This window comes from Papio anubis, chromosome 20, assembly GCF_008728515.1.
Source record: "Papio anubis isolate 15944 chromosome 20, Panubis1.0, whole genome shotgun sequence".
In the NCBI taxonomy this organism is placed as follows: Eukaryota; Metazoa; Chordata; class Mammalia; order Primates; family Cercopithecidae; genus Papio; species Papio anubis.
In genome coordinates this window covers 41,359,111-41,386,874 of record NC_044995.1, presented here as the reverse complement: position 1 = coordinate 41,386,874, position 27,764 = coordinate 41,359,111, and the positions used below count along the sequence as shown (strand labels likewise).

At 52.6% G+C, this 27,764-nt stretch overlaps 1 protein-coding gene across 4 annotated transcripts; it reads right to left on the bottom strand.

The window, feature by feature from the left end:
- Positions 1–13,836: 13,836 nt before the first annotated feature.
- On the bottom strand, positions 13,837–26,946 carry KEAP1 (kelch like ECH associated protein 1). 4 transcript variants are annotated; one of them, XM_003914884.3, is made up of 6 exons: positions 26,563–26,946; positions 22,715–23,400; positions 18,948–19,633; positions 16,644–16,849; positions 16,189–16,365; positions 13,837–14,541 (listed from the first exon to the last, which is right to left on the bottom strand). In XM_003914884.3, the coding sequence occupies exons 2-6, from the start codon at positions 23,351–23,353 to the stop codon at positions 14,375–14,377; spliced, it is 1,875 nt and encodes a 624-aa protein (XP_003914933.1). In that variant the 5' UTR covers positions 23,354–23,400; positions 26,563–26,946; the 3' UTR covers positions 13,837–14,374. The 4 variants fall into 4 exon arrangements, with proteins under 4 accessions (XP_003914933.1, XP_009191738.1, XP_003914932.1 ...); XM_009193474.2 differs by lacking the exon at positions 26,563–26,946 and adding an exon at positions 26,414–26,502; XM_003914883.4 differs by lacking the exon at positions 26,563–26,946 and adding an exon at positions 26,019–26,212.
- Positions 26,947–27,764: the final 818 nt, after the last annotated feature.

Here is a 27,764-nt window from a genome sequence, read left to right as displayed (position 1 = left end):
TTTCCTGACTGATGTGGCTTCATTCCCCCACGTTGTTTGTTGAGGTATCTCCCCGCTGCATCGTCTGCTTGGGTTGGGGAGGGAGTTTCTGTCCCTACTTGTTCCCAGCAGACGGAATTGGGAAGTAGAGCTCAGACAGAGACATTCTCCAGCCTGAGTCGGGTTATAAAATGGAAATTCAAGCCGTGCAGGGGTTATTTTGTTTTGTTTTTGAGATGGAGCTTCGCTCTTGTTGCCCAGGCTGGAGTGCAATGGCGTGATCTCGGCTCCCTGCAACCTCCACCTCTCAGGTGCAAGCGATTCTCCTCCCTCAGCCTCCTGAGTAGCTGGGATTACAGGCGCCTGCCACCATGCCTGGCTAATTCTTTGTATTTTTAGTAGAGACGGGGTTTCACTATATTGGCCAAGCTGGTCTCAAACTCCTGACCTCATGATCCACCCGCCTCGGCCTCCCAAAATGCTGGGATTACAGGCATGAGCCACCGTGCCCGGCCATATCTTTTCCCTTTTTAAATACTGCATGGGGCTGGGTACAGTGGCTCACGTACTTGAATGCTGTTAATTCCACTCACCGAGACTAATTTTCCCACATTTATTAGACTCCTTTTTTTTTTTTTTTTTTTTGGTGGCAGAGTGAGACTCTGTCACCCAGCCTATAGTGCAGTGGTGTGACGTGATCATAGCTCACTGCAGCCTCAACCTCCTGGACTCAAGTCATCTTCCTGCCTCAGCCTCCCATGTAGCTGGGACCACAGGTGTGTGCCACCATGCCCGGCTAACTTATTTTTTATTTTGTAGCGACAGGGTCTCGCTTTGTTGCCCAGGCTGGTCTCAAACTCCTGGGCTCAAGCAATCCGCCTACCTTGGCCTCCCAAAGTGCTAGGATTACAGGCGTGAGCCACCACACCCAGCCCTATTAGGCTAATTAACAAGCCCCTGATTTTACCAATAGAAGGTTTCTGATATTATACTAATGAGCAAAACTTCTGAATATAAAGATATGGATAGTGGAAATGTTTGTGATTTGGACATTCGTTAGAATACTAGTTACCTCGGCTGGGCACGGTGACTCACTCCTATAATCCCAGCACTTTGGGAGGCCGAGGCAGGTGGATCACTTGAGGTCAGGAGTTCGAGACCAGCCTGATCAACATGGTGAAACCCCCGTCTCTACTAAAAATACAAAAATTAGCTGAGCCTGGTGGCACGTGCCTGTAGTCCCAGCTACTTGGGAAGCTGAGACAGGAGAATTGCTTGAACCTGGGAGCTGGAGGTTGCAGTGAGCCCAGATCGCACCACTGCATGTCAGCCTGGGTGACAGATTGAGACTCTGTCTCAAAAAAAGAATACTGGCTGCCTCTAGGGTTTAATAAACCAGGATGCACATGAAAACACACAGTGCTTGAGTAGGTAGACACAAGGGGACGCTAGACATATGTTTTTATATCATGCATGTTCTGAAACAAATGTGAGCGTCTTGCCTGGGTCCAAGGAAAAGTCCACCTGCCTACTCTGCCTTTTGTTTCTAGTCCGGGGACTCTGAGATATTTTTCTTTTTTTTTTTTTTTTTTTTTTTTTTGAGACGGAGTCTCGCTCTGTCGCCCAGGCTGGAGTGCAGTGGCCGGATCTCAGCTCACTGCAAGCTCCGCCTCCCGGGTTCACGCCATTCTCCGGCCTCAGCCTCCCGAGTAGCTGGGACTACAGGCGCCCGCCACCTCGCCCGGCTAGTTTTTTGTATTTCTTAATAGAGACGGGGTTTCACCATGTTAGCCAGGATGGTCTCGATCTCCTGACCTCGTGATCCGCCCGTCTCGGCCTCCCAAAGTGCTGGGATTACAGGCTTGAGCCACCGCGCCCGGCCTCTGAGATATTTTTCTTTCTTTTTTTTTTTTTTGGTAGAGATGGGGGTCTCCCTATACTGACCAGGATGGTCATGAACTCCCGGGCTCAAGAGGGACTCTGGTTGGTGACCTTGGGTTTGATCTCTCTGAGTTTCACTTGTTTCTTCTACTAAATGGGGATGTATTAGCTGGGTGTAGTGGTGTGCACCTATAGTCCCAGCTACTCTGGAGGCTGAGGCAAGAGGATCACTTGAGCCCAGGAGGTTGAGGCTGCAGTGAACTGTGACTGAGCCACTGCACTCTAGCCTGGGTGACAGAGTGAGACACTGCCTCAAAAAAAAAAAAAAAAAAGTAAATAAATAAAATGGGGCCAGGTGTGGTGGCTCACACCTGTAATCCCAGCACTTTGGGAGGCTGAGGTAGGCGGATCACCTGAGGTCAGGAGTTAAAGACCAGCCCGGCCAACTTGGCGAAATCTCATCTCTACTAAAAATACAAAAATTAGCCAGGCGTGCTGGCGGGGATCTATAACCCCAGCGACTGGGGAGGCTGAGGCAGAAGAATCACTTGAACCCGTGAGGCAGGGGTTGCAGAGAGCTGAGATCGCAACTTTGCACTCCAGCCTGGGCAACACGAGTGAAACTCTGTCTCAAAAAAAAGAATTAATTATTTAAATAAAATGGGATAACAACAGTTCCAGAGTTAAAGAGTTGCTCTATAGTACGGTTTGTCCAGTAAAACTTTCTTTTTTTTTTTTTTGAGAGGTAGTCTCACTCTGTTGCCCAGGCTGGAGTGCAGTGGCGCAATCTCCGCTCACTGCAAGCTCTGCCGCCTCCCGGGTTCACGCCATTCTCCTGCCTCAGCCTCCCTAGAAGCTGGGACTACAGACGCCCACCACCACGCCCAGCTAATTTTTTTGCATTTTTAGTAGAGACAGGGTTTCACCGTGTTCGCCAGGATGGTCTCGATCTCCTAACTTTGTGATCTGCCCGCCTCGGCCTCCCAAAGTGCTGGGATTACAGGCGTGAGCCACCACGCCCGGCCTAAAACTTTCTTTAAAAAAAAAAAAAAAAAAAAGGTGTAGAGGTGGGGTCTCACCATGTTACATGCCCAAGCCGATCTCCTGGAAATCCTGGGCTCAAGCAATCCTCCTGCCTCAGCCTCCCAAAGTGCTAGGATTACAGGTGTGAGGCCACTATTCCCGCCCTTAGTACAATTTTCTGTGGTAATGGGAATATTCTGTACCTGTGCTATCCAATAAGTTAGCTACTAGTCACATGTGGCTATTACGCCCTTGAAATGTGGCCAGTTTTAATTTCCCACCACAGTGGTGGCCAGGAGCTACTGTATTGGACTTAAGTTCTAAAACTTCAGCCAGAGTTAATGGAAAATATTTCGGCTATACAAAGAGTTGTTTGACAACAGCTGTGAAGATTCGCAGTAGATAGAGCCTAGAAAAGTGGGAGGAGAGAAGCAGAGCTTGAAAAGTAGGTAGAAGTTTTCAGGGAATCTGAACTTTGTGCAAGAAGCAAAAAGACACAGATATTTTCCCCAGGGACTTTCAAAGGGAGGCAGAGATGGGGAAAGGGCTTTGGGCTGGGGGTCAGGAGGCGACAGTACCAATCCTGCAGTGGACTGTGGGTGACCCTAGGCAAGATTTCTCCTTCTAGGCCTCAGTTTCCCCAAGTGTAAAAGGGCAGGCCGGGTGCGGTGTCTCACACCTGTAATCCCAACACGTTGGGAGGCTGAGGCAAGCAGATCGCTTGAGGTCAGGAGTTCGAGACCAGCCTGAGCAACATGGTGAAACCCTGTCTCAACTAAAAATACAAAAGGATTAGCCAGATGTGGTGGCGCATGCCTATAGTACCAGCTACTCAGGAGGCTGAGGCAGGAGAATCGCTTGAACCTGGGAGGCGGAAGTTGCAATGAGCTGAGATCGAGCCACTGCACTCCAGCCTGGGTGAAAGAGCAAGACTGTCTCAAAAAAACAAACAAACAAACAAACAAAAAAACACCAGGCGTGGTGGCTCATACCTGTAATCCCAGCACTGTGGGAGGCCAAGGCGGGTGGATCGCCTGAGGTCAGGAATTCAAGACCAGCCTGACCAACATGGTGAAACTCCATCTCTACTAAAAATACAAAAATTAGCTGGGCGTGGTGGCAGGCACCTGTAATCCCAGCTACTCAGGAGGCTGAAGCGGGAGAATCTCTTGAACCCAGGAGGTGGACGTTGCAATGAGCTGAGATCGTGCCACTGTACTTCAGCCTGGGCAACAGAATGAGACTTTGTCTCAAGAAAATATAATTTTTTTTAAAAAAAGGGCAGATATGATGTCCCGAACACCTCCTGTATTGGGACAGACTGAAAATGTGTATCAAAAACGGCAGTGATGGCCGGGCATGGTGGCCTACGGCTGTAATCCCAGCACTTTGGAAGACCGAGGCAGGTTGATCACCTGAGGTCAGGAGTTCGAGACCAACCTGGCCAACATGACGAAACCCCGTCTCTACTAAAACCCCAAAACTTATCTGGGCATGGTGGCATGTGCCTGTAATCCCAGCTACTCAGGAGGCTGAGGCAGGAGAATTGTTTGAACCCGGGAGGCAGAGGTTGCAGTGAGTAGAGATTGTGCCATTGCACTCAAGCCTGGGCAACAAAAGTGAAACTCTGTCTCCAAAAAAAAAAAAAAAAAAAAAAGGCAGTGACATGTGACCCTCAGCTGGCTCTCCTGGGTAGGGAGTTCACTTTTCTTCAAGCAAAGGTGAACAAGGGCAGTGGGGCACAGCAGGGAGGCCATGTAATCTGAAGGAGGCCAGGGGGACCTGGGGAAGGGGTGAAGTCGGTTCAGTCTCTGAAATTGACATCAAGGCTTGCAGGCTTCCTGGTACTGGTCTTGGGCAAATGGCTCCGCCTCTCCCAGCCTTTAGAGGGCTCTGTCCTGTGCTAAACTTTTCAAGAGGATTATCTCATTGACTCTCCAGCTGTTCTTGAGAATGAGCTATCATTGGTTCCATTTTGCAGTTGAAGAAACTGAGGGCTGGGATGAGATAGCACAATATGGAGAAAATTCAAGGAAATAAGACGAGGACCTCGCTTCACCCAGTGCCTGTTCAACAGTGATAGCTGTCCCCATACTTTTATGTTATTTCAGGTGTACGAAATCTTGAGATGTAGGTAGTATTTCTCCCTCTTTAATAACATAAAAACATGTCAGTGTGGGCCAGGTGTGGTGGCTCACGCCTGTAATCCCAGCACTTTGGGAGGCTAAAGCAGGTGGATCACCTGAGGTCAGGAGTTCGAGACCAGCCTGACCAACAAGATGAAGCCCAGTCTCTACTAAAAATACAAAAATTAGCCGGGTGTGGTGGCGCACATCTGTAATCCCAGCTACTCCGGAGGCTGAGGCAGGGGAGTCCCTTGAACCTAGGAGGTGGAGGTTGCAGTAAGCTGAGATCACGCCACTGCACTCCAGCCTGGGCAACAAGAGCGAAACTCCATCTCAAAAAAAAAAAAAAAAAAAAAAAAAAGTCAATGCAAATCAAAATAAGACATTTATTTTTTTATTTTCTTTTGCAAAGCATTTTCACAGCTCATTTCTGTTCATGGAAGCTAGAACATACAGCTTTCTAGGAATGGTCTGACAATATTTATCAAAAACATAGCCAGCTGGGCGCAGTGGCTCTTGCCTGGAATCTCAGCACTTTTGGAGGCTGAGGTGGGAGGATCATTGGAACCCAGGAATTCAAAACCAGCCTGGGTGACATAGTGAGACATGTCTTTCTCTTTCTCTCTCTCTCTCTCTCTCTCCCCCCCCCCACCCCCCCTCTCTCTCTCCCTCTCTTTCTTTTCTTTCTTTCTCCCTTCCTTTCCCCTTCCCCTTCCCCTTCCCTTCCCCTTCCCTTTCCTCAGTTTCCCCCACTGTAAAATCCAAACAACAAATTAGCTGGGCGTGGTGGCGGGCGCCTGTAATCCCAGCTACTCAGGAGGCTGAGGCAGGAGAATTGCCTGAACCCGGGAGGTGGAGGTTGCAGTGAGCCGAGATCATGCCACTGCACTCCAGTTTGGGCGAGAGTGAGACTCCGTCTCAACAACAACAAAAAAAATCCAAATAACAATAGCTCAGGTTTACCGAGAGGTTGTTATGTGACAAGCCCTGTTTGTTTTACGTAAATCATCGGGGTAAATGCTCACAACAGCCCTATTAAGTAGGTACTATTATTATAAAAAGGGTCACCGGCATAGGCAGGGAAGGAGGCAGGGCTGGGAGTCGGAGCCCGTGAGCGCCCCCTAGAGTAGGGCTCGCGGAGGGGGGGTCGGGGGACGGGGGTGCTAGATAGGGACCCGGCGCACGCGCAGAACAGGTGGGAGGCGTGGCGAGAACGAGCGGGAGTTTTTTTTTTCCCGACTACGATTGGCTGATGTAACTGTCATCACTTGAAAAGGCAGCCAATGAGAGGCGCGGCCGCCTCGCCCATGGAAGCCGAGGACTGAGCGAAGCGAGGCGTGCGGAGCCAAAGGCTCTCGACCGACAGCGGGTGCCACGGACCCCAAAGTGGTTGAGGGGATCCTGCCACTCCTGCTGAAAGTGGCCCCAGCGTCGTTCCTACTCTCTTCGGCAGACCCCGGCATCGTCCTCCTTTTCCCGAGAATATCCTGACATCAGTCGCCCGTTCCAAAAGGGGACACTTGGAGTCATCCCTTTTTTCTGAGTGACCCTAGAGTCGTCCTTACTTCCTGAGGGGGATCCTGGCGTCATCCGCCCTTCTTGAGGGAACCTGCTGTCACTCCCCTGTCCTGATGGCCAGCACCGCATTGTCCTTTCTTCCTGCGGGAAACCCAGACTTCATCCGCTCTTCCTGGCGGGGACCCCCATGCCATTATCCCCTCCTGAGGGGACCCCAGAGCGTCCCCCTTCCTCAAGGCTTCCCAGCGTTGTTTCTTCTTCTCCAGAAGGGGCCTGGTGCTGTTCCCCCATTTCCAGAGTGTTTCCTATCATTGTCCTCCGCACACTCAGAAGGGATCTGTCATCCCCTCTTTTTCTGAGATCAGTCCCTTCCTCCTTTCCAGTTTAAGGTCGACCCCTGCAAGGCTTCGGTGACCCCCATAGATAGAAGTCCCAAAGACCCCCTGTGTCCCTTGCCCCCAGCTGAGCAGAGGGGAAGGCAAAAGACTCAGCTCACCCCGCGAAGATGGGGAGAAACCGAAACTAGCTGTTAAAGGAACCCACTATGTCACATGAGAAGTCATTTAGGGCCGGGCGCGGTGGCTCATGCCCATAATCCCAGAACTTTGGGAGGCCGAGGTGGGTTATCATATGAGATCAGAAGTTCGAGACCAGCCTGGCCAACATGGTGAAAAACCCGCCTCTACTAAAAAATACAAAAATGAGCCGGGAGTGGCAGTATGCGCCTGTAATCCCAGCTACTCCAGAGGCCAAGGTAGGAGAATCGCTTGAATCCCGGAGGTGGAGGTTGCAGAGAGCTGAGATCACACCACTGTATTCCAGCCTGGGCAACAGAGTGAGACTCCATCTCAAAAAAAAAAGAGAAAAGAAAAAGAATTTGCCAGTTAACTACAAAATTTTTAAACAACTTCTATATATACTCAGTTAAGGCAGACAAAACAAATATCTGACTATTTCATTCACTGAGCCAATATTAATTTTATTTATTTATTTATTTATTTATTTATTTATTTATTTATGTTTTGAGAGGGAGTCTGGCTCTGTGGCCCAGGCTAGAGTGCAGTGGCCTGATCTCGGCTCACTGTAAGCTCCGCCTCCCGGGTTCACGCCATTCTCCTGCCTCAGCCTCCCGTAATATTAATTTTTTTAGACACTTCCACACAGATTTACATTTTTAAAAAATTGTCAGGTGTGGTGGCTCACGCCTGTAATCCCAGCACTTTGGTAGCCTGAGTTGGGTGGATCACCGGAGGTCAGGTGTTCGAAACCAGCCTGGCCAACATGGTGAAACCGTGTCTCTAGTAAAAATAGAAAAATTAGCCAGGTACGGTGGTGGGTGCCTGTAATTCCAGCTACTTGGGAGACTGAGGCAAGAGAATCGCTTGAACCCGGGAGGCAAAGGTTGCAATGAGCCAAGATTGCGCCATTGCACTTCACCTGGGGGACAAGAGTAAAACTCCCTCTCAAAGAAAAAAAAAAAAAAAGAAAGAAAAGAAAAAAAAATTATTGAGGTGATATTAACATAACATGTATCAGCTAATATTTCTTGAGGGGCTTTATGCTAATGATGCACAAAACAAATGTAGACCCTGCTCTCATGGTGCTTATAGCTTAACTGGGAAGTTGAACATTAACATTACAACTACAAAATGAATACCTCATACATTGTTGTGGTATGAGGAATGATGAGGTGGAGGCTAATTTAGACTACAGGGTGAGGAAGGCTTTGAGGATGTACCATTTAAAAGGAAACTTAAGAGCTGGGCGTGGTGGCTCATGCCTGTAATCCCAGCACTTTGGGAGGCTGAGGCAGGCAGATCACGCAGGTCAGGAGTTCAAGACCAGCCTGGACTCATTATGGTGAACCCTGCTACACTACTAAAAAGATTAAAAAATTAGCCAGACATAGAAGATACCAGTCCCAGCTACTTAGATTGAGGCAGGAGAATCCCAGGAGGAGGCTGTGAGCCAAGATCACACCATCAGACTTCAGCCTGGGCTACAGGCCGCAGATTCTTGTCCAAAAAAAAAAAAGCAGCTATAAAAATCAAAGCCACAACCCTGAGCAGTGGATAGGGTGCTGGTGCTTGCAGGAGCTAGTCCTCAAATAGGAACTCCTCAAAGCCATGTACTTTTATTTGATTTATAAGAAATATTATCATTTTGTCCGGGTTTTTAAAGAATGCTCTTTATTTTTATTTTTTTTTTTGAGACGGAGTTTCACAGTCACTGAAGTGCAGGGCCGGATCTCAGCTCTCACTGCCCAGCCCCTGGTTTACGCATTCCTTGCTCTGCCTCCAGGTGAGTTGGGACTACAGGCTCCCGCCACTCCTCGCCCGGGCTAGTTTTTTTGCATTTTTCAGCAGAGACGGGTTCTCACCCAGACAGCCAGGATGGTCTCGGATCTCCTGATCTGGATCCACCTGCCTCTGCCTCCAAAGTGCTGGATTACAGGCTTGAGCCACCGCTACTCGCCTTATTTTTTTTTTTTTTTAAACGGAGGTTTGCTTTGTTGCCTAGGTTGAATGTAATGGTGATCTCTGCTTACCTCAACCCTCCACCCTGGGTTCAAGGCTTATTCTCCGCCTCAGCCTCCCGAGTAATCACAGGCATGTGCCACCAGCCCATTAATTTTGTATTTTAGTAGAGGTAATGCTCTCCATGTTAGCCAGGCTAGTCTAGAACTCCCTAGGTGGATTCATTTTCTCCACCTCAGCCTCACAAATTGCTGATATTATAGGCGTGAGCCACCCCACCTGGCCCGGCGAGGAGGCGCTGCTACTTTTAAACTAGGAGGCCGGGCTGGGTGGCTCAAGCCTGTAATCCCAGTACTTTAGAGGCCGAGACGGGCTGGGATCACGAAAAGTCAGGAGATCGAGACCATCCTGGTTAACACGCAGGAAACCCTGGTCTCTACTAAAAAAATACAAACCAGTCAGCTTTGAGGCATGGACAGTCCCAGCTACTCTCCGAGGCTGGAGGCAGGAGAATGGTGGAACCCCGGGATACGGAGGCTTGCAGTGAGCTGAGACCCGGCCACAGCACTCCAGCCTGCTGACAGAGCCAGACTCCATCTCAAAAAAAAAAAATACAAAACTCCTAGTCACAGGCATGGCCTGTAGTCCCAGCTACTCGGGAGGCCAGAGGCAGGAGAATGGCTTAAAACCCGGAGGCGGAGCTTGCAGTGAGCTGAGATCCGGCCACTGTAATTTGAAGCCTATGCGATAGAGCACGACCTGTCTCAAAAAAAAAAAAGCAAAAAGCTTAGGAACAGCCAGAGCTCATCCACTCTTATTCCTCTCTAACTTTCTTCTGAAATAGTTCCTCTTCACCAGGAGGCCCACAAGAGGGTGCTGTCTGCCTTTAGATGGAACTTCCTGACCTCGCCCCGAGTGGCACTGTCACCGAGCCATGCACCCGGGTCTGGCCATCTCCCGCCCCAGCCTCCCCTAGTAGCTGGGATTACAGGCACATGTCAGCCTCACGGGCCAGCCAATTTTGTATTTTTAATAAAGATGTGGGTTTTGCTGTGATTAAGCTGGTTCAACTCCTGGGACTCCTGCTGATCCACCTGCCTCAGCCTTCCAAATGCCAAGGATTACAGGCACAAGCCACCCCCCAGCCTATTTATTTATTTCCTATCTTAAGACACAGCCGGCCGGCGCGGGTAAGGCCTGCCCGTGGCCCAGCACTCTTTGGGGAGGCCGAGATGGTGGGATCACGAGGTCAGGAGATCGAGACTATCTGGCGACACATGGTGAACTCACTCTACTAAAAATACAAAAAAAACTAGCCGGGCGGGTGGCGAGCGCCAGGGTCTCCAGTTACCGAGGCTGAGGCAGGAGAATGGCGTGAACCTGGGAGGCGGAGCTTGCAGTGAGCCGAGATCGCGCCACTGCACTCCAGCCTGGGTGACACAGCGCGAGACTCCGTCTCAAAAAAAAAAAAAAAAAAAAAAAGACACAGTCTTGCTCTGTCACACAGGCTGGAGTGCAGTCTTGCAATCTTGGCTTACTGTAAACTCTGTCTCCTGGGTTCAAGTGATTCTTCTGCTTCAGCCTCCTGAGTAGCTGGGATTACAAGCATGTGCAACCGCACCTGGCTAATTTTTGTATTTTTAGTAGAGATGGCGTTTCACCATGTTGGCCAGGCTTGTCTTGAACTCCTGACCTCAGGTGATTCGCCTGCCTCAATGTCCCAAAGTGCTGGGATTACAGGCTTGAGCCACTGCACCCAGCCTTATTTTATTTTAGAGTCAGGGGTGGCCAGGCGCGGTGGCTCACGCCTGTAATCCCAGCACTTTGGGAGGCTGAGGCAGGCGGATCATGAGGTCAGGAGATCCAGACCATCCTGGCTAACACAGTGAAACTCTGTCTCTACTAAAAATATAAAAAATTAGCCGGGCGTGGTGGCGGGCGCCTGTAGTCCCAGCTACTCAGGAGGCTGAGGCAGGAGAATGGCGTGAACCCAGGAGGTGGAGCTTACAGTGAGCCAAGATTGCGCCACTCCTGTCCAGCCTGGGCGACAGAGTGAGACTCCGCCTCAAAAACAAAAAAAAAGAGAGAGAGAGTCAGGGTATCGCTGTGTTGCCCAGGCTAGAGTGCAGTGGTGCAATCATAGCTCAATGCAGCCTCAAACTCCTGGGCTCAAGTGATCTCCTGCCTCAGCCTCCCAAAGAGCTGTGATTACCAGCATGAGCCATTGTACCTGGACAGCCTGTGAATTTTACTGATTATTTTTATTTTTGAGATGGAGTCTTACTCTGCTGCCCAGGATAGAGTGCAGTGGTGTGATCTTGGCTCACCGCAACCTCTGCCTTTCGAGTTCAAGTGATTCTCGTGCCTCAGCCTCCTGAGTAGCTGGGATTACAGGCATGCGCCACCACCCACGGATAATTTTTGTATTTTTTGGTAGAGACAGGGTCTCACTACATTGCCCAGACTGGTCTCCCAACTCCTGAACTCAAATGATCCGCGCATCTCGGCCTCCCAAAGTGTTGGGATTACAGGCAGCAGCCACTGCACCTGGCCCAGCCTATGAATTTTATTTATTTATTTATTTTTTATTATTTTATTTATTTACTTATTTATTTTTTTGAGACGGAGACTCGCTTGGTCGCCTAGGCTAGAGTGCAGTGGTGCGATCTCCACTCACTGAAAGCTCCGCCTCCCGGGTTCACGCCATTCTCCTGCCCCAGCCTTTCCAGTAGCTGGGACTACAGGTGCCCGCCACTAGGCCCGGCTAATTTGTTTTTCTTTATTTTTAGTAGAGACTGGGTTTCACCATGTTAGCCAGGATGGTCTTGATCTCCTGACCTCGTGATCCACCCGTCTCGGCCTCCCAAAGTGCTGGGAGTACAGGCGTGAGCCACCGTGCCTGGTCATCAATTTTTTTTTTTTTTTTTTTGAGACGGAGTCTCGCGCTGTGGCCCAGGCTGGAGTGCAGTGGCGCGATCTCGGCTCACTGCAAGCTCCGCCTCCCGGGTTCACGCCATTCTCCTGCCTCAGCCTCCTGAGTAGCTGGGACTACAGGCGCCCACCACCACGCCCGGCTAATTTTTTGTATTTTTAGTAGAGACGGGGTTTCACTGTGGTCTCGATCTCCTGACCTTGTGATCCGCCCGCCTCGGCCTCCCAAAGTGCTGGCGTGAGCCACCGCGCCCGGCCATAAATTTTAAATTATACAGCTAAAGTGGTCTGCTGTTAAATATTATCATGATCATTCTAACTTCAACAGTCTTGACAATTCTGCCCAATTTCAGCATTTCAGGTTTCCAGTATTTACCTCATTTCTAAGTAAATAATACCACATTACGAGGCAAGGTGACACACACCTGTAATCCCAGCACTTTGGGAGGCCGAGTCAGGGGATCCCTTGAGCCCAGGAGTTCAAGACCAACCTGGGCAATATGGCAAAACCTCATTTCTATAAAAAATACAAAAATTAGCTGGGCATAGTGGTACACATCTGTAGTCCCAGCTACTCAGGAGGCTGAGGTGGGAGGATCACTTGAGCCCAGGAATTCAGCGCTGAGGTGATCTACAATCTCCCCACTTCAGCCAGGGCAACAGAGGAAGACCTTGTCTCTGAAAAAAAAAAAAAGAAAAGAAAAGAAAAGAAAAGAAAAATCGAAAGAGAAGAACTATTAAGGAAGTAAAAGAGTGATACATTTGGTTGTGTCTAAATTTACAAAGCTGCACGCGGTGGCTCATGCCTATAATCCCAGCACTTTGGGAGGCTGAGGTGGGTGGATCACTTGAGGTCAGGAGTTCAAGACCAGCCTGGACAATATGGTGAAACCCCGTTTCTACTAAAAATACAAAAATTAGCTGGGTGTGGTGGTGCTTGCCTGTAATCCTAGCTATTCGAGAGGCTGAGGCAGGAGAATTGCTTGAACCCTGGAGGAGGAGGTTGCAAAGTTCCATCTTGAAAAAAAAAAAAAAAAAGTAGGCCAGGCATGGTGGCTCATGCCTGTAATCCCAGCACTTTGGGAGGCCGAGGCGGGCGGATCACCTGAGGTTGGGAGTTGAGACCAGCCTCACTAGCATGGAGAAACTCTGTCTCTACTGAAAATACAAAATTAGCAGCCGGGCGCGGTGGCTCAAGCCTGTAATCCCAGCACTTTGGGAGGCCGAGACCGGTGGATCACAAGGTCAGGAGATCGAGACCATCCTGGCTAACACGGTGAAACCCCATCTCTACTAAAAAATACAAAAAACTAGCCGGGCGAGGTGACGGGCGCCTGTAGTCCCAGCTACTCGGGAGGCTGAGGCAGGAGAATGGCGTGAACCCGGGAGGCGGAGCTTGCAGTGAGCTGAGATCCGGCCACTGCACTCCAGCCTGGGCGACAGAGCAAGGCTCTGTCTCAAAAAAAAAAAAAAAAAAGAAAATACAAAATTAGCCAGGTGTGGTGGCACACGCCTGTAATCCCAGCTACTCGGGAGGTTGAGGCAAGAGAATCACTTGAACCCAGGAGGCAGAGGTTGCTGTGAGCTGAGATCACGCTATTGCACTCCAGCCTGCGCAACAAGAGCAAAACTCTGTCTCAAAATAAAAGAAAAAAAAAAAATGAGCTTGGGGAGCCCTGGGAGATGTGACTAGGAATTAGCTCCTTGTCTTCCAAGGCAGCTGAAACTGAAGGACAGCTGTGTGGCTTGCCTATGGGGAGAAAGATGCCCTACATATCAAAATGCGATGGGCAAAGATTACAAAACGGTTTCAAATACCAGCCCTAAGTCAAAGAGGAGTGTGTTTCAGGAGAAGAGCCCTTTCTGGCCCCGGGTTTCAGACCTCCAGCCCAGAGCCAGGGTGAAAGACACTAGTTAGTCTGTTCTTTATTTTCCTTGGAAAATTACAGGGTTACTTATCAACAAAATAACTGTCCATCCGGTGGGGAAGTGCCATCCGGTGGCTTCTATGTACAGGCCCATCCCTGGGAACCACATTTCCAGAGGGGGCCTCCGCCTGAGGCCCCCATTGGCCCCCTCCCAGGTATCCAAGAACAAATCACAAGGTGAGGGCTGCCGGCGTGGCTGGCTGGGTGGGTGGGACCCAGGCCTACTACCGGGCCAGAGGGTTTGGGGGCCTCTCTCCTGGAAGCCTGCTCTTTCCACACCCCCTTTCCCAGCCAGGCTGTCTTGGACACTCCTGGGGCTCCGCTGAGAGGCACATGATTCCCGCTTTGGACTTCTTTTTGAGATGTCATTTTAACACTGAGGCATCGCGGCCTCCCTTCCCGGAAGATGGGTTATTTGCAGTGCTGTCTTTTTTCTTTTAGTCCTGGTTTTTGTACAAAAACAATGATACTCCCCATTGGACTGTATTTTCGCCCAAGAAACAAAAGTGCCTCAACAGGTACAGTTCTGCTGGTCGATCTGCTTCCGGCAGGGCTCCATGGTGACAGCCACGCCCACTCCGCTCCGGCCCGATGTCATTCGGGTCACCTCGCTCCAGGTGTCTGTATCTGGGTCGTAACACTCCACACTGTCCAGGAACGTGTGACCATCATAGCCTCCTGCAGGAAGAACAGAAGGGACGGTCACCACCTGTCACACCACATCCAAGAGCAGGGGACAGAAAGAGGGAGAAGCAGCTGTGAGATGCAAAAGCAGGCCGGGCGCGGTGGCTCACGCCTATAATCCTAGCACTTTGCAGGGCTGAGGCGGGAGGATCGCTTGAGGCCAGGAGTTCGAGGACAGCCTGGGCAACATAGCAAAACTCTAGTCTCTTACTGAAAAAAAAAAAAAAAAAAAAAAAAAAGGCCAGGCGCGGTAGCTCACGCCTGTAAACCTAGCACTTTGGGAGACTGAGGTGGGTGGATCACTTGAGTCCAGGAATTTGAGACCAGCCTGGGCAACATGGTGAAACCCCATCTCTACCAAAAAAAACATAAAAATTTAGCCAGGCGTGGTGGTGCGTGCCTGTAGTTCCAGCTACTAGGGAGGCTGAGACAGGAGAATCACTGGAACCTGGAAGGCAGAGGTTGCAGTGAGCCGAGATCACGCCATTGCATTCCAGCCTGGGCAACACGAGCAAAACTCTGTCTCAAAAAAATAAAATAAAAATAAATAAAAACAGCCGGGTGCTGTGGCTCACGCCTGTAATCCCAGCATTTTGGGAGGCCGAGGTGGGCGGATCACAAGGTCAGGAGATTTAGACCATCCTGGCTAACATGGTGAAACCCCATCTCTACTAAAAATACAAAAAAAAATAAAAATTAGCCGGGCGTGGTGGCAGGTGCCTATAATCCCAGCTACTCGGGAGGCTGAGCCAGGAGAATGGCATGAACCTGGGAGGTAGAGCTTGCAGTGAGCCGAGAGTGCGCCACTGCACTCCAGCCTGAGCGACAGAGCCAGACTCTGTTTCAAAAATAAATAAATACATAAATAACATTAAGCCGAGTGTGGTGGCTCACACCTGTAATCCCAGCACTTTGGGAGGCTGATGTGGGCAGATCACCTGAGGTCAGGAGTTCAAGACCAGCCTGACCAGCATGGTGAAACCCCATCTCTACTAAAATATAAAAATTAGCAGGGCATAGTGGTGGGCACCTGTAATATCAGCTACATGGGAGGCTGAGGGGGGAGAATCGCTTGAAACGATTCTCAAAAAAAGAAAAAGCCCCAGCGCGGTGGCTCACGCCTATAATCCCAGCACTTTGGAAGGCTGAGGCGGGTGGATCACGAGGTCAGGAGTTCGAGACCAGCCTGGCTAACATGGTGAAACCCCATCTCTACTAAAATACAAAAAATTAGCCAGGTGCGGTGGCACACACCTATAGTCCCAGCTACTCAGGACACTAAGACAGGAGAATTGCTTGAACCTCCAGGAGGCGGAGGTTGCAGTGAGCTGAGATCATGCCATTGCACCCCAGCCTGGGCAACATTGCGAGACTCCATCTCAAAAAAACAAACATTAGCTGGGTGTGGTGGTGCGTGCGTGTGGTCCCTGCTACTTGGGAAGCTGAGGCAGGAGGATGGCTGGAGCCCAGGAGGTTGAGGCTCCAGCAAGCTGTGATCACACCACTGCACTCAGCCTGGGCGACAGAGCGAGACCCTGTTTCTAAGAAAAAAAAAAAAAAAGGAAAGCAAAAAAGCAAAGGCAGCCACAGTCCACAAGAGATGGGGCTAGTCAGGACTCTTCCCCGCCCCCAGGGCCTCACCAAGGACGTAGATTCTCCCCTGGTGGACAGTGATCCCCAGGGCACTTCGCCGGTGCTTCATGGGGGCTACGAAAGTCCACGTCTCTGTTTCCACGTCATAACGCTCCACGCTGTTCAGCTGGTCCTGACCATCATAGCCCCCGGCAGCATAGATGCAGTTGTGCAGGACGCAGACGCCTAAAGGGCACCGTGCAGAGAAGGTGACTCTGGAGGACTGACTTTGGGAGCCCCAGCCATCACCTCCTTGAGGGAGACCTTTCCTCTCTCCTCTCCCTTCTCACCCTCAGAAATGAAGCATGGAGAGAGAGAAGCTTGGACTCTATCAGAATCCAGTGCTTCTGTGGTTATCCCAGGGTGAGGGTTGCAACAGGGGGTCTCTCCCAGGCCTGGCTCAGTTTTACCCCAGGATGGTGGGGGTGTTCCTGGATGCTCCCCTCACTACCGTCCCCACCCACCTGCCCCGCTTCGGATGGTGTTCATTGCTGTGATCATTCGCCACTCGTTCCTCTCTGGGTAGTAACGCTCAGCTGAATTAAGGCGGTTTGTCCCGTCAAAGCCCCCCACGGCATAAAGCAGACGATTGAGGACGGCCACGCCCACCCCGATCCTTCGTGTCAGCATTGGGGCCACCAAGTGCCACTCATCCCGCTCTGGCTCATACCTGCAAGGGCATAAGAAAAATGGGGACAATGGCCATTATAGCTGACCTTCGTGGAATACTTAAGGGCCTGATACCCCTTTTTTCCCGTTTTTTCTTCCTTTAAAGAGACAGGGTCATCAGGCGCAGTGGCACGTGTCTGTAATCCCAGCACTTTGGGAGGCCGAGGAGGGTGGATCACCTGAGGTCAGGAGTTTAAGACCAGCCTGGCCAATATGGTAAAACCTTGTCTCTATTAAAAATACAAAAATTAGCTGAGTGTGATGGCAGGTGCCTGTAATCCCAGCTACTCGGGACGCTGAGGTGAGATAATCATTTGAACCTGGGAGGTGTAGGTTGCAGTGAGCTGAGATCGTGCCACTGCACTCCAGCCTAGGCGACAGAGAGAGACTCCATCTCAAAAAAAAAAAAAAAAAAAAACAAAAAAAGAGACAGGGTCTTGCTCTGTTGTCCAGGCTGGAGTGCAGTGGCACAATCACAGCTCACCGAAGTTTCAAACTTTTTCTTTTTTGACGTGGAGTGCAATGGTGAGAGCATGGCTCACTGCAACCTCCGCCTCCTGGGTTCAATCAGTTATCCAGCCTCAGCCTCACAAGTAGCTGGGATAACAGGCACCTGCCACCATGCCTGGCTAATTTCTTTTTTAGAAGAAATTTTTAGTAGAAATTGGGTTTCTCCATGTTGGCCAGGCTGGTCTCTAATAACTGACCTCAAGTGATCTGCCTTTGGAAAGCTGAGGCTGCCTCAGCTTTCCAAAGGGCTGGGATTACAGGCATGAGCCACCACGCCCAGCCTGCAGCTTCAAACTCTTGAGCTCAAGGAACCCTCCTGGCTCAGCCTCCTGAGTAGCTGGGACTAGAGGTGCACACCACTGTGCCCACCTCCACTAGAACTCTAGTGCTTGCAGTCATTCTCCAAGGACTGAGGTATCAGCAACTCCATTTTCCAAATGAGGAAACTGAGCATCCTCGCCATCAATTGCTCAAGTTCAAAAACACATCTGATGGCCGGGCACGGTGGCTCACGCCTGTAATTCCAGCACTTTGGGAGGCCGAGGTGGGCGGATAGCGAGGTCAGGAGATGGAGACCATCCTGGCCAACACGGTGAAACCCCGTCTCTACCAAAAATACAAAAAAATTAGCCGGGTGTGTTGGCCCGCGCCTGTAGTCCCAGCTACTCCGGAGGCTGAGGCAGGAGAATGGCGTGAACCCCGGGGGCGGAGCTTGCAGTGAGCAGAGATGGCGCCACTTCACTCCAGCCTGGGCAACAGGGCAACAGAGCAAGTCCATCTCAAAATCATCAACAACAACAACAACAACAACAAAAAACCACATCTGATAAACCCCTAGTGGCTCAGCCATATCCCCCACTTCACAGATGACAAGATAACATCTTAGAAAGGAGAAATCACAGATTCAGCATCACTCTTTAATGCTCAAATAGTCCTTGAGGTCCGGCACAGTGGCTCACGTCTGTAATCCCCGCACTTTGGGAGGCTGAGGTGGGGGAATCTCTAGTGGTCAGGAGTTCGAGACCAGCCTGGCCAACATGGTGAAACCCCATCTCTACAAAAAAAAAAAAAAAAAAAAAAATTAGCCAGGCGTGATGGAAGGCACCTATAGTCCCAGTTACTCCGTGGGCTGAGGCAGGAGAATCACTAGGAGGTGAGGTTGCAGTGACCCAAGATGGCACCAGTGCACTCCAGCCTGGGCAGCAGAGCAAGAGAGACAGGGTCTTACTCTATTGCCCAGGCTAGTCTCCTGGACTCAAGCAATTCTCCCACCTGAGCCTCCCAAAGTCCTGGATTCCAGGTATGGGCCACCACACGTACCCAACAATTTCAAACTGATGGAACTTTTTCCAAATCTGCACAAAGGAACCATATGGGTTTGTGACAGTCCCCTAAGCATTTCCCAGCTCCAGGCACAGAATCCAAGGTCACGGACTAGAACTCTCCAAGGAGCTTAGCTTCATCCTGAGGCCTCCACTCCCTGAAGACAGGGAGAGGAAGCAGCCTCAGGAAGAATCCCCAGACTTCAGTGTCTTGGGACTTGCCAGGAGTAGGACCCTCAGAGCCCACGCCCAGGACCTGCCACTCACCTCTCCACACTGTTGTGGTGGATGCAGCCGTGGGAGCCGCCGACTGCATAGATGTGCCCATCGATGACCCCCACCCCGATGCGGTTGCGCGGCACGCTCATGGGGGCGCAGGGCGACCACTGATTGGTCATAGGATTGTAACAGTCCAGGGCGCTGGAGTCGGTGTTTCCGTCGGGGGAGTTGTTCCTGCCGCCCACGGCGTACAACAGCCCGCCCACCACGCAGCCAGCCAGGCCGCTCCGTGGCACCTGCAGGTCCGCCAACCGGAGCCAGGTGCCGTCACTGGGGTTGTAAGCCTCCAGGTAGCTGAGCGACTGTCGGAAGTAGCCGCCCGCGGTGTAGATCAGGCGGCCCACCTTGGGCGCCCGGCAGGGCATCACCTGCGTGGGCTTGTGCAGGGTGAGCTCCTCGAAGATCTTGACCAGGTAGTCCTTGCAGCGGGAGTCGGACTGCAGGATCTCACACTTCTGCAGCTGCATCTGCAGAAAGTTCGGCGTCAACGAGTGGCAGCGCACGGCCCGCAGCAGCGCCTGGACATAGAACCGTCGCTGTTCGCAGTCGTACTTGACCCAGTTGATGCAGGCGTGGAAGACCTCGGACTCGCAGCGCACGTTCAGGTCGTCACGGCTGATGAGGGTCACCAGTTGGCAGTGGGATAGGTTGAAGAACTCCTCTTGCTTGGCCACCTGCAGTGGGCGACAGTGGGACGGGCTGACTCCCGAGTCGCCCCCACACCTCACCAAGCAGGACAGGGATAATGAGTAACTCACCACTGCGCCGATAGCCCGCTTCATCTGCTAAAACTGAGATTCAAAATAATAGGAAACCGCAATACTGTGATAATTAAATGAGTTATCACCGCCGGGCCAAGTTCACGCCAGAATGCCGCACCTTTGGGAGGCCGGAGGCTGGCGATCACGGTGCCGCATGAGATCGTTCACAATACGGTGAACTCCATTCCCATTGTAAATATAAAAATTTACCGGGTGTCGCGGGCACATCGGTACCCCAGTTCGGGATGAGCAGAAGAACGCTTTGAACCCGAAAGGATGCGCGAGCCGAGCACCATTTCCAGGGCGAGCAAGACTCCGGGCCCCCAAAAAGGTTAATACTATGCGCCAGGTATGTCATTAGGACTCAGGGAAATGGGGCAGAGACTCAATAGATCGTGTATCCTGGGGTATCATTTGGTTTTGGTTTTTGTTTGTTTTTTGAGACGGAGTCTCACTCTGTCACCCAGGCTGGAGTGCAGTGGTGTGATCTAGGCTCACTGCAACCTCCGCCTCCCAGGTTCAAGCGATTCTCCTGCATCAGCCTCTCAAGTAGTTGGCATTACAGGCGCCCACCACCACGCCCAGTTAATTTTTTATTTTATTTATTTATTTTGATATGGGGTCTTACCCTGTTGCCCAAGCTGGAGTGCAGTGGTGAGATCTTGGTTCACTGCAACCTCCGCCTCCAGGGTTCAAGTGATTCTCCTGTCTCAGCCTCCCAAGTAGCTGAGATTACGGGGGTGTGCCTCCACAGTGGCTAATTTTTTTTGTATTTACTTTTAGTAGAGACGGGGTTTCACTATGTTGGCCAGGCTGGAATTTTTGTATTTAGTAGAGATGGGGTTTCTTCACGTTGGCCAGGCTGGTCTTGAACTCTTGACTTTAGGTGATTCATCCATCTCAGCCTCCCTAAGTGCTGGGATTACAGGTGTGAGCCACCGGACCTGGACTGTTTTTGCTTTTGAGACAGGCTCTGTCACCTAGGCTGGAGTGCACGATCATAGCTCACTGCAGCCTTGAACTCCTGGGCTCAAACGATCTTCCCACCTCAGCTTCCTGAGTCGCTGGGGATACAGGTGTGTGCCACCATGCACAGCCAATTTTCATATTTTTATGGTAGAGACTGGGTTTCACCATATTGGCCAGGCTGGTCTAGAACTCCTGACCTCAAGTGGTCCACTCCCCTCGCCTTCCAAAGTGCTGGAATTATAGGCATGAGCCACCGCACCCAGGGCTGGTCTTAAAATCTTTTTTTTTTTTTTTGAGATGGAGTCTCGCTCTGTCGCCCAGGCTGGAGTGCAGTGGCGCAATCTCTGCTCACCGCAAGCTCCGCCTCCCAGGTTTACACCATTCTCCTGCCTCAGTCTCCCGAGTAGCTGGAGTAGCTGGGACTACAGGCGCCCGCCACTACGCCCGGCTAATTTTTTGTTTTTTAGTAGAGGCGGGGCGTCACCAAAGTGCTGGGATTATAGGCGTGAGCCACTGCGCCTGGGCTTTTTTTTTTTTTGAGACAGAGTCTCGCTCTGTCACCCAGGCTGGAGTGCAATGGTGCGATCTCGGCTCACTGCAACCTCCACCTCCCCGGTTCAAGCGATTCTCCTGTCTCAGCCTCTCAAGTAGCAGGGACTATGCCACCACATATGCCACCACATCTGGCTAGTTTTTTTTGTATTTTTAATAGAGATGGGATTTCACCACATTGGGTCAGGCTGGTCTCAAACTCCTGACCTCAGGTGATCCACCCGCCTCAGCCTCCCAAAGTGCTGGGATTACAGGCGTGAGCCACCGGGCCCTGCCCTCTCTTATCAATTTCTATAGATAATTTCCTTCAGAGAAACGAAAATGAAACCAAAAATGGTAAAGACATTGCGTGGACCAAAGAAAACATGACTAAGGTTCAGGCTTACAGCTTGCAGCCTGTCACGGGTGTCCAATAAACATTTGCTGACTGTCCGAAAGGCTGGGCTGCCCCAGGATTTGCCTGCTTTTCACTGCACTCTGTCCCCACCTTTGACCCCAGAGAAACTAGGGAGCCCGGAGACACATGAAGACCTCACCTTCCCCAGCTGTTCACCAGTGTCCCCACATGCGTAGACAAGGAACTCAGAACCCCAGTTGTTTTTTAATGTTTTTTTTTTTTTTGAAACTGAGTCTCGCTCTGTCGTGCAGGCTGGAGTGCAGTGGCTTGATCTCGGCTCACTGCAACCTCCGCCTCTCGGGTTCAAGTGATTCTCCTGCCTCAGCCTCCTGAGCAGCTGGGACTACAGGCGCACACCACCAGGCCTGGCGAATTTTTATATTTTTAGTAGAGATGGGTTTTCGCTATGTTGGCCAGGCTGGTCTCGAACTCCTTACCTCAGCTGATCCACCCACCTCAGCCTCCCAAAATGCTGGGATTACAGGCGTGAGCCACCATGGCTGGCCTCAGTTTTTTTTTTTTTTTTTTTTTAGACTGAGTTTCGCTCTTGTTGCCCAGGCTGGAGTGCAACGGTGCGATCTTGGCTCACAGCAACCTCCGCCTCCTGGGTTCAAGCAATTCTCCTGCCTCAGCCTCCCGAGTAGCTGACATTACAGGCATGCACCACCATACCCGGCTAATTTTTTTGTATTTGTAGTAGAGACGGGGTTTCTCCATGTTGGTCAGTCTGGTCTCAAACTCCCATTCTCAGGTGATCCGCCCGCCTCGGCCTCCCAAAGTGCTGAGATTACAGGCTTGAGCCACCGCGCCCGGCCCCCAGTTGTTTTTTGTTTATTTGTTTGTTTGTTTAGAGACAGGGTCTCATTATGTTGCCCGGGTTGGTCTTGAACTTTTGGCTTCAAGCAATCCCCCCACCTAGGCCCCCCAAACTGTGGGGACTACACCACCGTGCCCAGCCCAGAACCTCCTTTTTCTCCAGGTTCCTGCCTTCACATCTCAAGGGGAGACAGTGATGAGCACTCATCCATCCCTGGTCCTTCTCCTGACACTGCCCCCAGCCCCACCTCCCCGCTCACCTCCCCGAAATGCATGTAGATATACTCCCGGGCACGCTGGTGCAACTCCACACAGCCAATCTGCTCGGCGAAGTTGGCGATGCCGATGGCATTGCTGGGGTCCAGCTGCTGCACTAGGAAGTCACTGCAGGCACGGACAACGCTGTCGATCTGGTACATGACAGCGCCGTTCATGACGTGAAGGACACACTTCTCGCCCATGGAGATGGAGGCCGTGTAGGCGAATTCGATGAGGCGTTCCATGACCTTGGGGTGGATACCCTCAATGGACACCACCTCCATGCCCTGCTCCCGCAGCCCATTGGTGAACATGGCCTTGAAAACGGGGCTGGATGAGGCTAGCACCACCTTGTGGGCCATGAACTGGGCGGCAGGCGCGTCCTGGTACTTGACCTGCAGTGTGACGTCACACAGCTGCTGGCTGAGCCGCAACTCGTTCATGATGCCGAAGGCCTGTTTGGTATGATCCTCCAGGGTATAGCTGAAGGTGCGGTTGCCATGCTGGGAGGGCGTCACCTCCGCCTTGCACTCAGTGGAGGCATACATCACCGCGTCCCCTGACCCCTCAGGGCACTGTGACCGCAGGGGCAGGAATCGGCTGCAGGCCCCAGCCCTGCTAGGCTTGGGATCTGGCTGCATGGGGTTCCAGAAGATAAGCAACACCACCACCTCTGGCACTCAGGGGCCTGGAGGGGAGAGAGCACAGGGCAGGGGGCACGGGTTGGGGCTGGGCCAGCACCTGCAGGGTCTCCTTTTGTAAGATAAAGCAATTCCTAGGTCAGTTTTCCTGCAGAGTAGGTGAAGCAGAGTCCATTTGCAAATTTGCAAACATCCCCCTGACCTGACCAGCCCAAGAGCCCATCTTAAAACATAGATGAGGTCATGTCTCTCCCCTGCTCTGGATCCTCCAACGCCTCCCACAGTACCTAGTAAAACTGAACTCCTCAACAGCCTGCAAAGCCCTACGCAATTAGCCCCTGCCACCTCTTCCCTTTGATCACTCTGTTTCAGTAATCTGGTGGCCTTTCCCTTTCTAGAGCATGTCGGGCTCATTCCTTCATTCGCCTCACCATTTGTTGGGCACCTACTGTATGCCAGGCACTGATCTGGGTGCTGAAGACACAGCAGTGAGCAAAACACACAAAAATCCTACCTGCTGGAGCTGACACCTGCGGGGAGGAACAATCATAAACTAAAATAAGCAAGACCTGGAAAATCAGCTTCATGAAGACAATTACAACAGCATTGTGACAATGTGAGAATCAGGTGCAGTTTTTTTTTTTTTTCTTTTTTTTTTTAGATGGAGTCTCACTCTGTCACCCAGGCTGGAGTGCAGTGGCTCGATCTTGGCTCACTGCAACCTCTGCCTCCCGGGTTCAAGCGATCCTCCTGCCTCAGCCTCCCGAGTAGCTAGGACTACAGGCGCCCGCCACCACGCCCAGCTAGTTTTTGTATTTTTAGTAGAGACTGGGTTTCACCATGTTGGCCAGGCTGGTCTCAAACTCCTGACCTCAAGTGATCCGCCCGCCTTGGCCTCCCAAAGTGCTGGCATTACAGGCGTGAGCCACCGTGCCTGGCCCTGGGTGCAGTTTTTAAAAAATCTGACAGGCCAAGCTTCTTTGAGAAGGTGAGGTTAGAGCTGAGACAAGGATGAAAATTATCATAAAGTGGGAGGCTGTGGAGTAGTTTTCCAGGCAGAGGAAATAGCAAGTGCAGTGGCTCAGAGGCTGAGACAGTCAATCTGGAGAATTGAGAAGGAGTGCAGTGAGAGCTAAGGACTTAAGGAAGGGTTTCATGGAAACCCCTGGAGCCTGGAGGGCCAGGAGATGAGTTATGTGTTTTGTGTTTTGTTTTTCGAGACAGAGTCTCGCTCTGTTGCCCAGGCTGGAGTACAGTGGTGTGATCTTGGCTCACTGCAACCTCTGCCTTCCAGGTTCAAGATATTCTCAGCCCGGCGCAGTGGCTCACGCCTGTAATCCCAGCACTTTGGGAGGCCGAGGTGAGCGGATCACGAGGTCAGGAGATGGAGACCATCCTGGCTAACACGGTGAAACCTCGTCTCTACTAAAAAATACAAAAAATTAGCCGGGCATGGCGGTGGGCGCCTGTAGTCCCAGCTACACGGGAGGCTGAGGCAGGAGAATGGTGTGAACCCGGGAGGCGGAGCTTGCAGTGAGCAGAGATCGCGCCACTGCATTCCAGCTTGGGCAACAGAACAAGACTTGGTCTCAAAAAAAAAAAAAAAAAAAAAAGGATATTCTCATACCTTGGCCTCCTGAGCAGCTGGGATTACAGGCACCAGCCACCACGATGGGCTAATTTTTTGTATTTTTAGTAGAGATGGGGTTTCACCATATTGGCCAGGGTGGTCTCGACCTCCTGGCCTCAAGTGATCCCCCTCCTCGACCTCCCAAAATGCTGGGATTACAGGCATAGGCTGCTGTGCGCAGACATGAGTTATGTTTTGAAAGGAGTGGGGGATCTCCAAGTGGTTCCCCACAAGTGGATCTGCAAGTTCTCACTCCCCTCTTTCTGGGGCTCCACTCAGAGTCCCCTCTTCCCTGTTCTATTGTCATCACTGAGCTTGTCAGGAACTGAAATGACCTCCTTTGCTTGTCTGTTGATCGACTGTCTCTCGTCCCCGGCCCCAGCGCCTCAAATGGCAGGGAACCCTATGTAGGTTGGCGTCGGGCCAACCCTCTCCTGTGCCTCCCGCCTGGAGCCTGGCACTGCGCAGGGGTCAGTACACGGGTGGTTGGCTAAATGCCCGTGCCACCGTGCCTGCCAGAGCGGCCTTCTCCACCCTCCCTGGGTGCCACTCGGCCCCCCCTCCGGTGCCAAGGCCCTGGGCTTGCGTCTTGGTCTTTGGCCAATCGGTCAACGATGCCCCTTAGGCACCAGGCACTTCCCCCACCCTACAAAGCGACAAGTGGGCGACTGCGCATGCCCCTCCTGAGCCGCCACCAGGCCCAGAGAGGCGAGGAAGTGACCCCGCCGCGGCGTCTCGGCTGCCAATCCCAGAACGCAGATTGAGCCCCCCAACGCCTCGGAGCCCCCGGGCCTCCGTCTGCTCCGCGCCTCCGGGTTCTCTCCCTCGGTTTCCGCCGCTCCCGGGCCACCCCGAGAGTTGCGCCGTCCAACAAAAAGATTGGACCCAGGCCTCGCCCTCCTGGCCCTCCGAGTCCTGGCGGGGAACTCGGAGGCTCCCTGAGCCGGGCGCCCGGTTTCCTGGTCTCCGGGCACGACCGCAGGGGCGCTCGCGGCCCGCGATGCCCGCAGCCCGGGCACATCCCGCCTCACTCACCCCGCCATGGCCGCGCTCCGGCTCCGCCTCCACTGCCGAGCCTCGGCGCCTCCATCGCTGCGCGTGGGGGAGGCGCGGAGCGCGCGCAGGTCACCATGACTAAGCAGAGCCGGGCGCCCGCCTTGTCACAATAAAAGTCCCCGGGCCCTGGCCTCGGGCGGTAGGGACCGCGGAGGGCCGCTCCCCAGCCCCCGCCCACGCCTGCGGTCGCCGAGCTGCGCGGCCACCACTGCTGCCAGCATGGCCGCGGGGCGGGGGCACGCGGCCCTGGGCGCGCTCAGCCGCGTGGTCCGAGTCGCGGGGAGTCTGAACCCCGAGTTCCAGACCCGCGCGTCCCGGCCCGCACCGGGGATGGGGTGGACACCCCTCCCCGTCGCTGCTGCGGGAGCGCTCACCTCGGCCACCGGGTCGCCTCCGTAGGGGGTCCCTCGGGGTGGGGATGTCCGGGGCGCGCAGGGGCTCCGGGTACGGTGATGCCACCCGCACACTGCGCTTCCGGGAAGCCCGGGGGTCCGCGGCCCGGTCCGGGAGATTCCTGCCTTACCTTGGCTGTAGGAGACCCGCGGGCGCCTCCGCCGTCGGGGGGCCTCGGCGCCAGGGCTGCGTGGCCTGCGGGGTCTCGGTTGTCGGTTGGGGAGAGGCCTCGGGACGCCCGAAAAGGAGGCGGGGAGAGGGCGGAGAGGGCGCGGCGGGGAAGGAGCGGCGATTCTCCCGCCCTTCCCGCAGGTGCCCGGCGCCCGTCGGCGAGGAGTGGGGCATCGGGCGGGGACGCACAGCCTGGCCCCCCTTCTCACTGTCTCTTCCATCTCCTGGTTTCCTCGCCCGGCGTCTCCTGGCGGGGCTGCGCGCCACCACCTGCTATTCTTTTAACGACGCACAGCGCCTGCCTCGTGGTCTGGCGGCCACAGGATCTAGGGAAAATTGTCTACCTCGCTGGGTCTGCCTGCCTGCCTGCCTGCCTGCCTTCCTTCCTTCCTTCTTTCTTTCCTTCTTTCCTTCCTTCCTTGTTTTCCTTTCTCTCTCTCTCTCTCTCTCTCTCTCTCTCTCTCTCTCTTTTCCGTTAGAGACAAGGTCTCGCTCGGATCTGCACGCCCAGGCTGGAGTGCAGTAACGCCATCGCGGCTCACTGCAGCCTCGAGCTCCTGCCCTCAAGCGATCCTCCCACCTCAGCCTCCTGAGTAGCTGGGACCACAGACACGCGCCACCACACCCGGCCAATTTTTAGGGTTTTTTTTTTTTTTTTTTTTTTTTTCTGTAGAGACGGGGTCTCGCGATGTTGCCCAGGCTGGTCTTGAACACCTGGGTTTAAGAGATCCTCCATCGGCCTCCCAAAGTTCTGGGATTATAGGTGTGAGGCGTTGGGTCCAGGCCCCGGGTTTTCCGTGTGTGTGTGTGTGTGTGTGTGTGTGCGTGTGTGTGTTTTTAATTGAGACGGAGTCTTGCACTGTCACCTGGGCTGGAGTGTAGTAGCTTGATCTTGGCTCACTGCAACCTCTGCCTCCCAGGTTCAAACAATTCTTCTGCCTCAGCCTCCCGAGTAGCTGGGATTACAGGTGCCCGCCACCATGCCCAGCTAATTTTTTGTATTTTTAGTACCGATGGGGTTTCACCATGTTGGCCAGGCTGGTTTCCAACTCCTGATCTCATGATCCGCCCACCTCTACCTCCCAAAGTGTTGGGATTACAGGCGTGAGCCACCACGCTCGGCCTTCCTTGTCTTTATTTTTGATTTACTTCCTATCAAAA

Coding starts and splice junctions, on each gene's coding strand:
- KEAP1 (XM_003914884.3), bottom strand. CDS start 23,353: ATGCAGCCAGATCCCAAGCCTAGCAGGGCTGGGGCCTGCAGCCGATTC. Junction 16,850..18,947: donor CACCACAACAGTGTGGAGAG/GTGAGTGGCAGG, acceptor ATGCCCTTGCAG/GTATGAGCCAGAGCGGGATG. Junction 16,366..16,643: donor CACCATCCGAAGCGGGGCAG/GTGGGTGGGGAC, acceptor GGTGCCCTTTAG/GCGTCTGCGTCCTGCACAAC.